At 41.6% G+C, this 16,461-nt stretch overlaps 1 protein-coding gene across 1 annotated transcript in view; it reads left to right on the plus strand.

The window, feature by feature from the left end:
- The first annotated feature begins 2,048 nt into the window (after positions 1-2,048).
- Positions 2,049-16,461, plus strand: part of LOC128833547 (MFS-type transporter SLC18B1-like) — a 33,692-nt gene continuing 19,279 nt past the window's right edge. Inside the window, exons 1-6 of the mRNA XM_054021502.1 lie at positions 2,049-2,404; positions 3,916-4,061; positions 5,514-5,609; positions 8,784-8,857; positions 12,363-12,510; positions 14,998-15,154. Of these exons, the coding sequence (XP_053877477.1) occupies positions 2,359-2,404; positions 3,916-4,061; positions 5,514-5,609; positions 8,784-8,857; positions 12,363-12,510; positions 14,998-15,154 (667 nt within the window). The 5' untranslated portion in view covers positions 2,049-2,358. The remainder of the gene's footprint in view (positions 2,405-3,915; positions 4,062-5,513; positions 5,610-8,783; positions 8,858-12,362; positions 12,511-14,997; positions 15,155-16,461) is intronic.

Here is a 16,461-nt window from a genome sequence, read left to right on the forward strand (position 1 = left end):
GGACCCAGAAGGTGGTGTCCAGCTGTAAAGTCCGGGGAGCTGAGCAGCACCTTCTTTTTTCAGCCTGGCTGTGCAGCGCTGCAGTCACAGAGTTGGTATGCTCGTTCCACCCTCCTCCCCAAGGCCCCACCCCTGCCTCTTCTCTGCCTCCTCTCCCCAGGTGAGCATGCTGCAGCTGTGCTCACCCCCCACCCTCCTGCTGGCAAACAGCTGATCAGCAGGGAGGGGGAGGGTGGGAAGGGAGCAAGCTGTGAGAAGAGGCAGGGAAGGGGGAGCTTGGTGGCCCTACTGCAGCAGGAGCCTCAGTGCCAGGAGCACCAAGCTTCTGCCCCCCGCAGGAGAGAGCGGCGGTGGAGAAGAGTGGGCCTGGTCGGGGCCTCCCTGGAGTGTGGGCCCGGCTCCATGGAGCCATTGACTCCATGGTAAATCCGCTTCTGCAGAGAACTTGTGGGTAGGACAAAGCCTCCTTTCAGCCCCATTATCTGAGACTGCAGCCATCTTGGTAGAAAGAGGGCGTAAGAACTCTCCCTCTCTCTTTCTGTAGCTCAGAAAGACTGAGAACAGAGAGACTTTTGTTTTGGACTTTTAAGATTTGGGAATTCTGAACCATAGTCCTGAGGTAAGGGCCTTTAAATAGATTTCCAACTGCTCCTTTCATGGAGCTTAATTAAAAGGGAGACATACTTATGTTAATTAGTGTGCTTGGTTTCTCATTGCCCTGATCTGTGTAAGCACACTTGTTGACACCCGGGTAGGATAATGTAGGGTGAGATGTACCTGCAGTACCACATCTGGCCATGAGGGAGGGCATATGGTGGCCCACCCCTGTACATGAAAAGTGTCCATTACAATGTGCGATGAATATCAATAACAAAAAAGTACACAAATGAACAAGAGGAAAAAATGAGACTATCTTGAAGCTTTGTGAAATTTAAAGTTTTCAATTTGCATCCTATAGCAGTTTCCTTTTGAGTTAAAAGAGAACCAACCTAGGCTGAAACCACTAAATTTCAGCAGGTCAGAAATACACATTAGACTACTCGCTGTTTTTTTTTATTGAAAACCTAAAACAGGTAACATCCATCCCTACCCACCCACCATGCCCAGATTCCTGTCTTCTTTGGATGTCTTCCAAAATTGTTCCTCACCTCCATTGTTCCTGCAAAGGGGGACAGCTGGCCAGCTGCCCTATTTGTGTCTTCACATGAGCAGAATAAGTTAGATCTGCTTCCCAATATACACCTGGAAACCTTTGGAAGAATGGGCAGTCTGTGTGGACCCTCTGTTCAGCAGCACATCAGGAGAGGGTCTCAAGATGGGATGAAATGCTCCAGTCTACACCACATGGAAGAAAAATCCAAAGCTTCTGTCTGAACCTTAGCCCAGAAAAGTATGAATTGCTCCTGTTCATCTTCAGGAGATGTTGACCCTAATGATGATGTTGTAAATCTCAATGCTAATTATTTAACTGCTGATCAAAGCATAAGCAAAAAAAGATCTACACATTCTACTGGAAATGACATCTCTTTTTGGCACCATGAATGATTGAAGCTTGAGTTATAGACAGTTCCTGTAGGTGTACCACCATAATGAGATCCAATGACTGGAACAAGAAGCAAGAGAGGGTGCAACTTTTTAACAGTGAGGGTAATTAATCATTTGGAACAATTTATCTAGGGATGCAGTGAATTCTCCATCACTCAGAGACTTTATATCAAAACTGGATATCTTTCTAAAACATAGCTCAAACAGAAGTTATGGTCTTGATGTAGCAATTACTGGATAAGGTTCTGTGGCCTGTATTATGCAGGAAGTCAGACTAGATGATCATTATAGTCTTTGTCCTAAATTCTATAAATGTACTTTGCTACATGCTGCACACACACACACCCCTGTGCTGCTCCCACAGGTTTGTCTGTCGGCTTGGAACACTGAATGATAGAATAAACAAAGAACATTTACACTGATGTGATTCCAGTGATCAGGTGTCATGTCCCTGTTGCTGTGACGTTAAATTCGCAGCTGTTCTTTGTAACCCTTCACAAATTCTCAGGGTAGAAAAAAGGACAAATATGTACTAAAGCCGCTGATTTGCAGATTAAGCAAATATAGTGAAGCAGCATGTGCCTGTCAATGAAAAACTGGGAGGGAACGGTAGTATCAGCAGCTTCTCCCGTGCGGCTAATGATTGGGTTTAGGGTGGGCTGAGTATATTCACTAACAACATCTGAAGCTGCTGCCTTAAATCTGCTCTCCGCTGCGGTCACGATCTCTTTCTTGTGCAAAACCGGGATAGACAGAGGGACATTGGTACTCTGGTAAAGCTACATTGGGTTGCGCTATTCAGGACCCCTCGCTATGGGCAGCCAGGAAGCAGAGACCCAGGAGACTTTGCAAACCCCAGGTGGGAGTAGTAGAGTTTTTCTTTCAGATCCTGTTCTCTTTAACCTTTTGGGTTGCGGATGTCTTCCCTCCTACTCCCCCCTTCCCTCCCCCCCAGGAAATAGGGTGACTACTTCACCCAAGCATTGTCCGAACGCTTCTGAAACCCCGGCTGACTTCTTTTGTTTAGATTAGTGGTTTGTGTTTGCTTAAGGTGGGACCTGATTTTTCTGACTAACTGCAACTTTGGGGGCAGAGGACCCGTTTTGTCTGCACTTTTTTTCCCTTTTGTTATTTTTGTAACTAAGCTCTGCACATCAGAAGAACTTAGAACTACACTAAGATCATCCTCTGGCACTTCTTGCCTTTCATGTTTACATCTCTCACTGTTGAAATAGACCCATTTCGTCTTCTATTCTGGGGTAATGTGTTCAATTGGCTTTTTGTCTTTATGTGACGTCTAGCTGAAGCTCAGCAGGAGCTTTTTGTCTGTTTATAAAGGCTATGAAGGGATGAACTTGAAAGTTTCTTGCTGGCTATTTAAAAACTCTGACCCTAATTGCGACTCCATCTAAATAATGGAAAGCCTGGCTAGTGGAGCCTGAAGCCAGACCTGTTAAATAACTATCTTACTGCACCTTGGAAAAGGAGCAAAAGGGTATCTGATTTTCTGGGAACTCTCTTCTGGCCTCAACCTCATTCTGGAGTGCAAAATATCAGGAACACTTAAAATATACACCTGGAGGAGTGGAGAGAAAGAAAGCAAGTAAATTTAAATACGATCTATTGCAAACTTTCCTTGAAGGATACAAAGAGCTGGCAGATGACCTACACCTGTATCTTGAATGTTTCTTACATCTTTATTTGTAAGCTGATTGTTTCTGGGCTGTAAAACAAAGTGTATGTGAGGGATGAGGTGCAGACTTTTTATAGCCCATTAATACTGCGTAGATAAAACACTGCAACGTTATATGTTAGATGTCTGATCAGGCAGCCTCTACTTAGATGGACAGTTCTCACTCCCACAAGTAATCCAATTCACTTCTGTGGAGCTATGTGTGAGTCGCAGTGGCAGATTCTTTTGTCATTGATGCTGCAAGCTGCTCACTGTGGAAAAACACTGGGAGACTCTCAGAAGTCAAAGGGACTCTGGGTGCAAGAGGCTATACAGATAGGGTTGTGGGGAGGGTTTCACTTAGGCTATGTCTACACTGCACTTTCCTCATTAAAACTTTTGTCTCTCAGAGGGGGGAAAAAAACCTCGTTGGGGGGTGGTTTTATTTTGTCAAGAAGAGTGGCTACACTGCTTACCTTACAGCAGCACCGAGGCTTGTAAGCTGTGCAGTGTAGACATAGCCTTGTAAAATGGTGCAGTAATATATTCATAAAATGGTGGGTTTTATTACTTTTAATGGCAGAACATCAATTACCTTTTCCTGACCCATAAGTTTAGGTTACTAATTCCGAATTCCTGGAGGGCACATCTTTTGTAAACAGACAGCTTGAAGTTGTGCCTAATACAAATGTCTTTAGTTCTAGAAAATGGCAGACCAGAAGTTCCCAGTGAAGAGTCAAGCAGATTTACCAGAGATCAGCTCTTCACAATGGCAGCAACAGCTTGTTTAAACTTCAGTTCAATGATTTGCTATTCAATCCTGGGGCCCTTTTTTCCAAGAGAGGTAAATCAATGTACAGCTCTGCAGACTATTATTCAAATTACCTGTGTATTTTGTAGAACTTTTTTTTTAAAAAAATCAGAAATTACTTTATAAAAAAAGTAATCAGATCATTTCTATTGCAGCAGCACCCTTAGAGGCTACATCTGAGCTCAGGCCCCTATTGTGCCAGGCACTGTAAGAGACAGTTCCTGTCCCAAAACACTTGCAGCCTATTTTAGATGAGGCAGACAAACTGTAGAGAGAGGTGAAGTGATTTGCCCAAGGTCTTGTAGCTGGTCAGTAGGAAAACCAGGAATAAAACCCAGGTCTCTTGACTCCATTCCAATGCCTTATCTTCTGGATCACTCTCTTCCCTCCCCTCCCCCATCCACTTATGACTTCCCCCTCAGTCTTTCCCAGTTTGCCAGGCTGGCAGATAGGAAAACCACCTTTACTGTCATATTAAATTGAGCAAACTTGATGTGCAAGTTGAGAGAGAAAAATAAATGTATGTAGAGCCCCATGAAACTTCAGAGTAATCCTTTTAGAGCAAATCCATTGCTCAGAGAGAGAGAGGGGCAGGCCCTGGTCAGTTGGACAGATCATCCCCACCTGGGGCAATGCCTACAAGAGAGGGCTAAGGGTTTTCTCCTGAAACATTCCAGTGTTCCACCCACCTGCTGCATGGAGTGATCTTCAAAGCTTGCCCCCAGATGCTGCATAGTCACCAGGATCTGTGAGAGGCTAGTGCTCTCTGTGCAGAGGCCTTGTACCTCTGTTCCAGTGCTGGAGTCACCGTGGTTCTCTTCCCCTCTGGCTGTGTAGCTCCAGTGGAAAGGAAAAGTAAAGTGACTGAACATATTACCTCTTCCCAGGTAATTTCTATAAGGCCAGAGGGGAGATGTTGTTGTCTTCCCCCTGCCCAGTCCACACCTCATCCTCTGCATGGATCCCAAATTCGCAGGGTGTCCTCTGTGGCATCCTGGGGTATGTGGGTAGGGGAACCATGCTGTGGAGACAGCAGATTCCTTCATTTGCCCCTTTCTTGCAGAGGGGATGAGGTCTCTGCACACCAGGTTCCACCTGCGTACGGACTTGGGGAATGCGTTCTGTCCCTGGGTAAGGTCCTACTATCTGACCTGTAGTGCAACACAGCAACTTAGAATTTCCATCCTTTACACCTGCTTCCACTTGGAATAGATGCCACTTCTGCTCCCGACTACAGAAATACTGAATTGTGGTGCCAAGTGATTTTAAATTGCTGTAGAGTTACTGCTGAATCTCCCACTCTTTTTTTTTTTTTTTATGCTTTGACTGTACTGGCAGGTACAATGAAAGAAGGATAAAGATGTAAGACTTGAATAAAAGTATTTTACCTAATGCTATCATTTTCCTTTGTGTACTGAGGTCTTTTATGGACAAAAAAAAAAAAAAAAAAAAAAAGTCTGGCTGTCATGATGTTTCCTTTTACAGGCAGAGAAAAAGGGTGCCAGTGATACGGTTGTTGGACTGATTTTTGGATCCTTTGCTTTATCTAATTTCTTGACTTCTTTAATATTAGGCAATTATGTAAGTATGTTTACAGTTTTCAGTACTGACGTAATTATGGAATAGGACCTAACAACCTTACGCAGAGTGTGGTCCAGTTAAATCAATTTGACTGCTGACATATATAAGTTTGCTCTTTTAAGCAAGTGAAAAGATATATTAAAATAATAATGTCCATATTGGGTCAGACCAAAGGTCCATCTAGCCCAGTATCCGGTCTTCCAACAGTGGTCAATGCCAGGTGCTTCAGAGGGAATGAACAGAAGAGGTAATCATCAAGTGATCCATCTGCTGTTGCCCATTCCCGGCTGTTTAGTGGTCAGGAAAAACTAATTATGTGCACTCTCAGACTCACTCCATACTCTAGTAAATGTATTTATGTTGTCTTCCTATCTTCCAATTGCTTTTACAGACATCCATGCTCTTCCTTTAATGAAGAGCCTGGACACCTGTAAATTCAGCTAGAAACAAGGAAGATGTTCAGCAGAATGAGACTAAGTTGCTCTGCTTACCATCAGCAAGTACTCTACAGATCACAGTAGAGAAGCTGCTCTTTTTTTAAAAGAAGGCAGGTTTTCTCTGACTGCACATTCAGCCAGCTGGGTTAGGAGCAATAGTCTGTGCGCTGTTTTTACAGCCCTGGGTTCTCAGAGGCAGACCTCCTGGGAGAAGAGGTCAAAACTAGGACTGTCAAGTGATTAAAAAAATTAATCGTGATTAATAGCACAATTAATCACACTATTAAACAACAATAGAATACCATTTAAATATTTTTGGATGTTTTCTACATTTTCAAGTATATTGATTTCAGTTACAACACAGAATACCAAGTGTACAGTGCTCACTTTATATTTTGGATTACAAATATTTGCACTGTAAAAATCAAATCATATTTTTCAATTCACCTAATACAAGTACTATAGTGCAATTTCTTTATCACAAAAGTTGAACTTACAAATGTAGAATTATGTACAAAAAAATGCATGCAAAAACAAAACAATGTAAAATTTTAGAGCTTGCAAGTCCTCTCAGTCCACCTTCTTGTTCAGCCAATCGCTCAGACAAACAAGTTTGTTTACATTTGCAGGAGATAATGCTGCCCTCTTCTTATTTACAATGTCACCTGACAGTGAGAACAGGGGTTCTCACAGCACTGTTGTAGCCAGCGTTGCAAGATATTTATGTGCCAGATGCACTAAAGATTGATATGTCCCTTTATGCTTCAATCACTAGTCCAGGGGACAAGTATCCATGCTGATGATGGGTTCTGCTCGATAACAATCCAAAGCAGTGCGGACTAACGCATGTTCATTTTCATTATCTGAGTCAGATGCCACCAGCAGAAGGGTAATTTCTTTTTTGGTGGTTCAGGTTCTGTAGTTTCCACATAAGAATGTTGCTCTTCTAAGACTTCTGTAAGCATGCGCCACACCTCATCCCTCTCAGATTTTAGAAGGCACTTCATATTCTTAATCCTTGGGTCAAGTGCTGTAGCTTTCTTTAGAAATCTCACATTGGTACCCTCGCTGCAGATTTGACAAAACTTAAGGAAAGTGTTCTTAAAATGAACAAAATGTGCTGAGTCGTCACCCGAGACTGCTTTAACATTAAGTATGTGGCAGAAAACAGAGCAGGGGACATATAATCCTCCCTCAAGGAGTTCAGTCACAAATATAATTAATGTGGTGCGTGTTGTGTTTTTTTACAAGTGTCATCAGTATGGAAGCATGTCCTCTGGAATGGTGGCCGAAGCATGAAGGGGCATATGAATGTTTAGCATATCTGGCATGAAAATACCTTGTAATGCCAGCTACAAAAATGCCATGCACATAACTGTTTTCACTTTTGGTGACCTTGTAAATAGGGCAGCATTATCTCCCATAAATGTAAACAAGCTTGTTTGTCTGAGTGATTGGCTGAACAAGAAGTGGGACTGAGTGGACTTTTTTTGTTTGAGTGCAATTATGTGACAAAATCTACATTTGTAAGTTGCACTTTCACGACAGATCACACTACAGTACTTGTATGAGGTGAATTGAAAAATACTATTTCTTTATCATTTTTACAGTGCAAATATTTGTAATAAATAATATACACTTTAATTTCAATTGCAGCACAGAATACAACATATATAAAAAGATATATAAACATCCCATATATTTAATACATTTCAATTGGTCTTCTATTGTTTAACAGTGCAATTAAAAGTGATTAATCGCCATTATTTTTTAATCTCAATTAATTTGAGTTAACTGCAGTTAGTTGACAGCCCTAGTCAAAACTGTGGCCAGAATATGCTGTAATCAATCTCTTTTTGGAGTATCTTCTTTTAATTTCAATTTTGCCTGTCTTTTTGTGACTAGTACTCAGACTAGTACTAGCTACACTTTTTTTTTTAAGTGTGTTAAGAGTATATTGTCTTTTGCCCCCCCTTTTTTGGGGGGGGGGAGGAGGAGGAATAGTACTTTTCAATGAGAGTGGCATTCGACATCTAGTGTTTCCAATGGGAAGTCCCTTCAATTTACAAGAAAAAGAATAAAAGCCCTTACCGGTAAAAAGTGGCTGCCAATAATGGCCCGTACACCTGACTTTTTAAAGCGGTGCCACGGCAAAGGACCCTGCTTAAAGTGCTGCCCTTTTTGCCCATGACAGAATGATCTTTTCCCTGAATAATTAGCCTTTCACAGATCTTGTGTTTACTGCCTTTTGGAGCTTACATGCCCTGAGCTGCATACCCTGTTGTCTTGGGTTAGTTGCTAGTATGTTAGATAGATGAGCAAATGGAAACAGCCATTTTAATCAGCTCCCCATTGCCTACCTTAATAGCACCATTACTGCCTGCTATAGGCAATGCTGGATGTATGTGAGTCACTCTATCTAATCAATACAAGAATGCTGGTGCATTCTGCCACTGTACAGAGGCTACAGCAAATGGCAGTGAGAGAGTTAGCTCTACCAATGACTTACTGTTGGGGAAAAGTAGGTTAAGTCACTTAACCATTTAGAATATTTTTAGGTTTGGTTACAAGCTAAATGTGGGGGGAGTCTGATTCTCTGCCTTTGTTCTGTCAATTACTTTTCTAGAGCGTGCACACAGTGTTTTGATTTCATAACAAAACTTCCCAAATAAATTTCCTTGATTAAAATTGGACTGGAAGTAATTAAAATGTAACATTTATTCTTCACCAATTGCAGCTTGTACAAATTGGAGCCAAATTCATGTTTGTGGCTGGGATGTTTGTCTCAGGATGTGTTACAATTCTGTTTGGGTGAGTGTTTTCCTGTTTCTAGTGTGCAATTTGCATTGTGTTCTAATCATATGGAAAAACAGATGGTCTTGCTGTTCAAACTCAGGGCTAGGAGTCAAAAGACCTCAGCTCTGTTTCTGACATTGGGCCGATGACTTAACTTCTTTGTCTTAGTTTTCCTTCTCCGTAAAGTGGGAATAATACTTACCTAACTCCGGGGGCTGAGACCCTCGGCTGGAAGATGCCATAAATGCAATTTGCTATTTAGTTATTGGAAAAACCTCAAGTAAGTATGGTAATAAGTATATAAACAATCTACCTCACAAAATGGGATTTTTAATTGTTTTAAATCAATTTGGAAATTGGAAACTTTGCCTGGCAATTGTAGGGTCTAATGCACCAATTTGAGCAACATGTAGGCTTTATTTTTAAAAAGTGTCTATTTCACAATGCTGTGAAATCAAGTTCAGCTTTGTGGGGATGCTGCTTGGCAAAACTATGAAGAGCAACAGAGGAAGGCACTGGAGTTCTTCACAGGGGAGAAGGACGTGGTGTTTGGCCCTCTGCCCCCAAAGGGGGTGGGGGAGTTGGAGGAGGGCTAGAGATTTTCCCTCCCCTTCCCAGAAGCAGGTGGGAGATGATAGAACTCTCCTTTCCCCATTCAGGCACTAGGGGTATGTCTACACTGCATTGTCAGCCTGGGTCTATAGGATCTGAGACTGCAGACTCTATCTTTTGCATCCACACTGCATAATGAACCTAGGCTTACAATTTCTGGACCTGGGTCTTGCAATCATGCTGACACATCCATACTGTGCTACACTGATCCCAGTCCAACATTATTCTTGGGGCATATTCCAGGCTTCCTAGTGCAGCCTCTAGCTGTAGCCATTCTACGCCTTGTTTCACTGTGTATTGTGGGAAAACTTGACTGTCCATCCTACGGCACTTGGCAGGCTAAGACAACTTCCAGTCAACACATCCAGCTGAGCCATCTTTGGGTCTACACCCTCCCAAGAACCAGAGCCACAAACATGGGTGAAGCACCATTGGAAGAACTGGTCTAGCTTGCACTTTCCCTCCCATTTCAGGAAATGGTAGAGTGTCCATGAGACGCTGGTGGATATTTCGATAGGGTGTGTTTGGTTTGTGTGGTGGGTTTTTTTTGGGGGGGAGGGGGTCCTACTGGAGGCACCTCTCAGAGGGGAATACAGATGTAGCAAAGTCCAGCTGGTGGGTGCTGTTAATGATTCTTGCTATAGCTGCAGATTTTCCCCATATGTTGACTGGTGCTTCTGGAGCAGGGCCATGAGAACAGACTAATGGGATCAGATCATTTGGACTTGGGATGCCCAGCAGTGTCTCCAGAACTTTCACATGAAGAAACAGATGTTTCTGGAGCTTTGTCAGCAGCTTGCCCTGACTCTTCAGCATCAGGACACATGTGAGGGAGCCAGGCAGGTCCAGAGCAAGGTTGCTATAGCCATCTGAAAGAAGTTCTATCCCTGACTGCTACAGATCCATGGCTAACCAGTTTGGTGTTGGCAAATCAATGGTAGGAGCTGTGCTGGTGGATGTTTGTGTGGCAATTGGAACTGAGATTTACCCAAAGGTTAGTGGGCATAAACAAAGTCCCTGAAATAATTTTGAGAGAATGGACTTTCCAAACTGCACTGGGGCATGGATGGGACTTGTGTCCTTAGTTTTCTCTCCTCAAGGAGCACATGAGTGCATAAATGACAAGTGATACAACTTGATCATTATGGAAGCCCTGGTTGACCACAGAGGCTAATTCATGGATGCCAATGTGGGCTGTTCTAGCAAAGTGCATGGTGCCAAGGTTTTCTGCAGAACAGGACTTTACCTTAATGGACAGGCTGGGACAGTATTCCCACTGAATGAGATGGTCCTAAATAGTTGTTCTCACTGTTGTTCTAGGGAACTCTATGTATCCCTTATGGTTTTTGAAACAGTACCCTGATCTCAGAAGGCCTGGCAAAAGAAAGTTAATTACACCTTCAGTAGCTGTAGAATGGTGGTTCAGTGTACGTTTGGCAGATTGAAATCCTGCTATGGCTGTATACTGGATCATTTGGATGCTAGTGTTATGCTGTCCACGTTATTGTGGCTTGCTGTGCTCTTCACAACATCTGCGAGGTGAGCCATTTCTTCAGGTGTGCACTCAGGCTTTTACTGGATTGCTAGACCAGTACACCTATCATAATGGAATCAGGATCCACATGCACCATGGAAATCAGGGAAGCTTTGTGCAGCCACAATATGGGCTTGCCTCACACCATGGTTGAGGGGAATAGTAAGTGTGTGAATATATGCAAATAGTAATGTGAAATATCATCTGTGGTGTGATGGATCCCATTCACACTTCCATTACCACTGAGGGATTCTCAATGAATTTAAATATATGGATGCAATGGAATATATGGTGTTCTTTACTGTATAAAATGGGCATGTGCCTCAGCCCACTGTTTTTTGGATTGCTGTTATGCACTTCTTATTTAGTGAAGGTAATGAACAGCTATCATGACGCCACATTTTTGTGCAAACACAACACTTTAATTCTAGACATGGTTTTAATAAAAACAGACAATATTAAACTACTAGCCAGCCCAGCTGCCATCAAACTCCCAATACCGGGGGAGGAATTGCAAAAAAACGTGCATGGTGCTCATTAAATCACTGCCAAAAAAATGAACAATTGTGACACACTCATTGGTGGCTCACTGCTTTGTGTCAATGACTCTTATCAGACCTGTCCAAGTCACTACACCTTACAGGTTGCTGTCATAGTATTTGTCTTTTTAAAGAAGATTGTGTGAGATGTCAAATAACAGCTTATACCGTACTGGTCATTCTATGCATTGTGAGATTCATCTGCAGATATTATTCTCAAGAAGTTGTATGTATAAAATATGTAACTATTCTGTTTTAAAATGTTACTAGACAGGGTTGATAAACTAGTTTCTCCCAGATAAAGGAATATTGACGTACCGATGTGCCTACATATCTGATGTAAAATTAAGCACTGTGAAAGCCAAAACACAATGGGAACAACATCTGCATGTAAGTCACCAGGAAAAGCCAGGTTGATTTTTTTTGGGGGGGGGGGGGGAGGTGAGTAATTAGCATGAGAAGATGGGTTTACAATGCAGTGTAGACATACCCTAGAGATACTGGAGATTCTTATATATCAAATACATGCAAAAGCTGGAGCACCCAAGCAGGTCCTGGGACAGCTCCTTCCACAGCACCTGAGAGTGAAAGTGGAACTGAGCTTCTCATCAGGACACTGTCCCTGGACTCTGATGGAGGGGGGAGAGCCTGCATTGGCTGCTAGGTGTCTAAACTTTTCAAACTCTTTCTTTATGTGATAGGCAGGTAAGAGTTATTCCCCATTTAACGAAGGGCAAGTGACTTGCCCTGTGCTTTGACTGCTAGACCATATTGTTTAAAATTATCATTTTGGTTTGGTTTGTTTCATTTTGTTTTTGTTTCTTTGTTCTTTCAGTATGTTGGATAGAGCACCTGATGGACCAGTATTCATTGGTTTGTGTTTTCTGGTTAGAGCGATGGATGCCATAGGCTTTGCTGCAGCAGTGACAGCATCATTTTCTATTCTAGCAAAGGCTTTTCCCAATAATATAGCTACAGTAATGGTATGTACAGAACTATACATTATAGCCAAATGTCCAGAATAAAAGTGTTTTAATGACTCTCATATCTTTATGTATTTTTGCATACCAGACAGCCACTGTAACCCTACAGCTCATGTCAGGTGTCTAATATAAGCTCCTCCAATTTAAAAAGCCTGACAAAAATCTCTAATTTGAATTAAAAAAACGATATATGCCTGGATTGAATAAATGATTCAGGTGAAAAAAAAGTTATGCAGGTCCTGGAACAATGGAAGGAATAAAGATGTAAAACTGAGCTAATTCAGTAACACATACAGGACTGTTAAAATAATAAAAACCTTGATGTCTTTCTGAGGATTAGTTGAGGAGAGATTATTATTATTTTTTTAAATTATATTGTTGTGATCCGTTTGCCAGCCTTGTTTGAAACATGGGTAGGATATTGACAGACAATGTACAACTTGAAAGCATTTTAAAAATGCAACCACTTAATCTAGTCTTCATGGAAACTGAATTCCGTATGACATAACACAACAAAGGGAAATGTCTTGGCTTATCATATAGCTTTCTGCTTCAGGATCAATCTGCTTTAACTAGGCGCTTCAACAAGGAGTTAAACCATTACATCTGGGATTTTTTTTATTCTAAGGTTCCTCCATTCTAGTGGGGACTGTTGCAAAGTGCCCTATGCTGTTGTGTCTAGCTGCATTGGTGATGGCTTCACTAGGAGTAGACCCAAGGGAGGGCATGCTGACCCAGCTTTGCATGATACTAATGCTGTGCCCTTGCTTTAAAAACAGCAAGCCATTAGCAAGAGGAGGAGGGATCAAAGAAGTGGATATGGCTGGAGACTTGGAGAAGGAATTGGTGCTGCTGTTCAATAAGATAGAAGTAATCATAATTTTTTGTGGGGGGTGGAGTGCGTGTGGGAGAACTAAATAAAAGTTTACTTTAAATCTTAAACCCTCCATCTCCTTATACCAGGCTCCAGTTCACAAAGGTACTTTAAAGGTGGACTTGCTGAATTGGGGCCCCTGTCACCTGTCAGTCTTGTTTCTCCATGAGAGATAACACTGAAGGGCAGACTTATCTCCGAAATCTGTGAAAATAACTAGTCATAGTTTGCTGTTAACACAGCAAAAATCTCAGAAGTAGACTACCACACAGACACTACAGCATTGTGACATAAAAACCAAAAACTGCCCTGCCTCCCCCCCCCCCTTCCCCAAGCAAATTAACTCAAACGAGACAGAGTAGAGACACAAGTCTGATATACATTTAAGTTTTACCCATATTTTAATTATGGGTGGCATTTTTTAACCAAAATAGTTATACTGGCAAAAGCCTTTGTGTAAACAGAAATCACCTTTATACTGTATTACTATCAGTGCAGTTGTTCTCCTTCCTGCATAGGAATAATGATGCTGGTGAAAGCACTACCCATATAGTGCAAGCAGTACATCTTTCTAGTGTAAACATACCCTTATGTGAGCTTTCTTGTCACTGTTCTATTACTTCCCAGTGGATATTATGGCTAACTACTTTTTCCTGAAGAGAGAGAGAGAGGAAGAAAATTTTTTTAGTCTAAGTATAGGTTGATCCAACGATGTAACTGAAGGGTAGTCAATTATTTTTGTCAAAGTCCATTTTTGGGGGGGGGTTAAGGTATAGTCATGGTCCAGACTCCAGAGAAGAAAATAAATAATAAAAATATGATAGATAAATAGATTTTTGAGGTCCATTCAAAAGCATCTGATGGTCTGGGTGTGATCCGCAGTCCACCTATTGACTACCCCTGATGGGGACTAATAGTATTGTAAGAGGAGACTAAGTCCACATAGGTCCCCTTCATCCTATTTTTTGAGGTAGCCTCTGATAAAAGAAACCAAACTTAGTGGGTCAAACATGCCCATTTTGTGACTTGATGGACTTCATTAGATAGATGCAGGGGCTGAACTTGACCAATTGTATATAGATAAAAAAGTGCTTCAACTTAAGGCATTTTTCACCCAAGCCCCAAAGAAGTGACTTGATGATGATCATCTGCAATATGTTTACAAAATTGCATTCAAACCTGAAGGGGAGAACTTAGTATTTGGGAAATGTAGTCACTTCATTGCTGGCCTCTCTGCAGATGTACTGGGTATATGGAACAGGAATGGAAGTGTTTTGCCCCAGAAACTAGGTATGTTAGGCAGTACTTGAGTAGCTAATACCAAAATATAAGAACTATACTTGGTCCTGTCCTCTCTGTGCTGAAATAAGAGGATCAAATTGCTTTTACCTAGACAACTTTCCAGACTCCGTTTGCTGTCTTTGCATGTGAAAGTGGTTGTTGATGAATCTGATTTGTTCTAGCTCTTGATCAATGACCGAGCCTTGCTTCTATCTAGCCAACCTCCTCACACTGGATGCTCCTCATAGGAAGTGGTTTGTCTCCAGACTGTTGCTGAAGAATTTGGATGCACCCAAAAATTGATGTTTGTTCTCTCTCTCTCTCCTCTTTAGGGTAGTCTTGAAACATTTACAGGGCTTGGACTGGTGCTGGGCCCACCTATAGGTGGCTTTTTGTATCAGTCCTTTGGCTATGAAGTCCCTTTCAGAGTACTAGGATGCATAGTGCTGATCCTGGTGCCGCTGAACATGTACCTCTTACCAAAATACGGTAGGATCTTTTTCTTCCACTTTCTTTGATTAATATTTCAAATTTGAGATGCATGGATAGATACATACTCCAGTAAAATATTTTAATTCTTCATGTGTGTAACTATCTGTAGGAGATTCCGGAGCTGGATCAGGCATAAGAAATCTTATGGCAAAATTGCAACGGATTTTAATGTTGCAGGATCAGGTCCTTGCTGAACATAACTAAAAATCATGGATGCACATGGCTTGGAATGAAGCAAATATCTTCTGTCCATCCCTGTAAATGCTAGCTTCCTCTGTTGCATTGAAATGCAGTGAGACTTTTCTACATGTGTCTTAGTTTTGGGACTGGAAATGATCAGTTGTCTTTACTTAGTAGCATTTTGAGGCTAGTTGGAGTCTTATAGTACCAAGGACAAAGGGATTCCTATGTATTGTATTCCACACAGTGCAAGATATAATTCACACATGGAAGAGAATCCAGCTGCATGCAGTACTTTTGAACTCTGATGCATTTTGGGGAGAAAAGGTAGCTAGAAAGTAACTGTCCATATAATGACAGGTTTCAGAGTAGCAGCCATGTTAGTCTGTATCCGCAAAAAGAACAGGAGTACTTGTGGCACCTTAGAGACAAGTACTCCTGTTCTTTGTCCATATAATATGAACAGCCTAATGTTAGAAGGTAGTCATCACCAGATTGCTGGAGGATAAAACTAATGGAACAGTTCAGATGTGATAACTTTGGAGGATAAGGGCTGCATAGCTAAATATTTGAAGCTTTATAGAAAGCCCACAAGGGAGGAGATGGTAAAGATTAAAAAATCACAGGAGAGGAAGCACCGCATATATAAGTGTGTATCCTGCTTGTTACCACTACATGGGATATGCTGGTTAACTGTTTGTCTGTCTTCAAAAGATGTTTATAGCTTGGATATAAATACTCTGAATTATGCAGCTTTGGAATTCTGCTATGTGGAAATCATTCTACAATAGTCCTAGGTTTTGATCTTGTAGATAACGCATATCAGTAGCAGTCTCATAGTACACACACTGAGATTGTGCCCATATTGAAGTGTGTTTAGGAATGAGGCAATGGAATATAACTTAAAAATGAAAAGACTAGACAAGACACATTTCAAATGCCATTGTGATGAGTGCATATCCAAGGTGCAGGAAGCCTGATCAGGTAACTGCATGCATATGCTAATTGATTTGGTTTGACAACTGACAATCTTTTTTTGTTTTGGTAGCATGTGTCTGAACTAGGAATACCATGAAAAGGGAGAACTTCCACATGTGGTTTTATGATGCACAATGTGTTAACTT

The sequence above is a fragment of the Malaclemys terrapin genome, chromosome 3, assembly GCF_027887155.1.
Source record: "Malaclemys terrapin pileata isolate rMalTer1 chromosome 3, rMalTer1.hap1, whole genome shotgun sequence".
Classification (NCBI taxonomy): domain Eukaryota; kingdom Metazoa; phylum Chordata; order Testudines; family Emydidae; genus Malaclemys; species Malaclemys terrapin.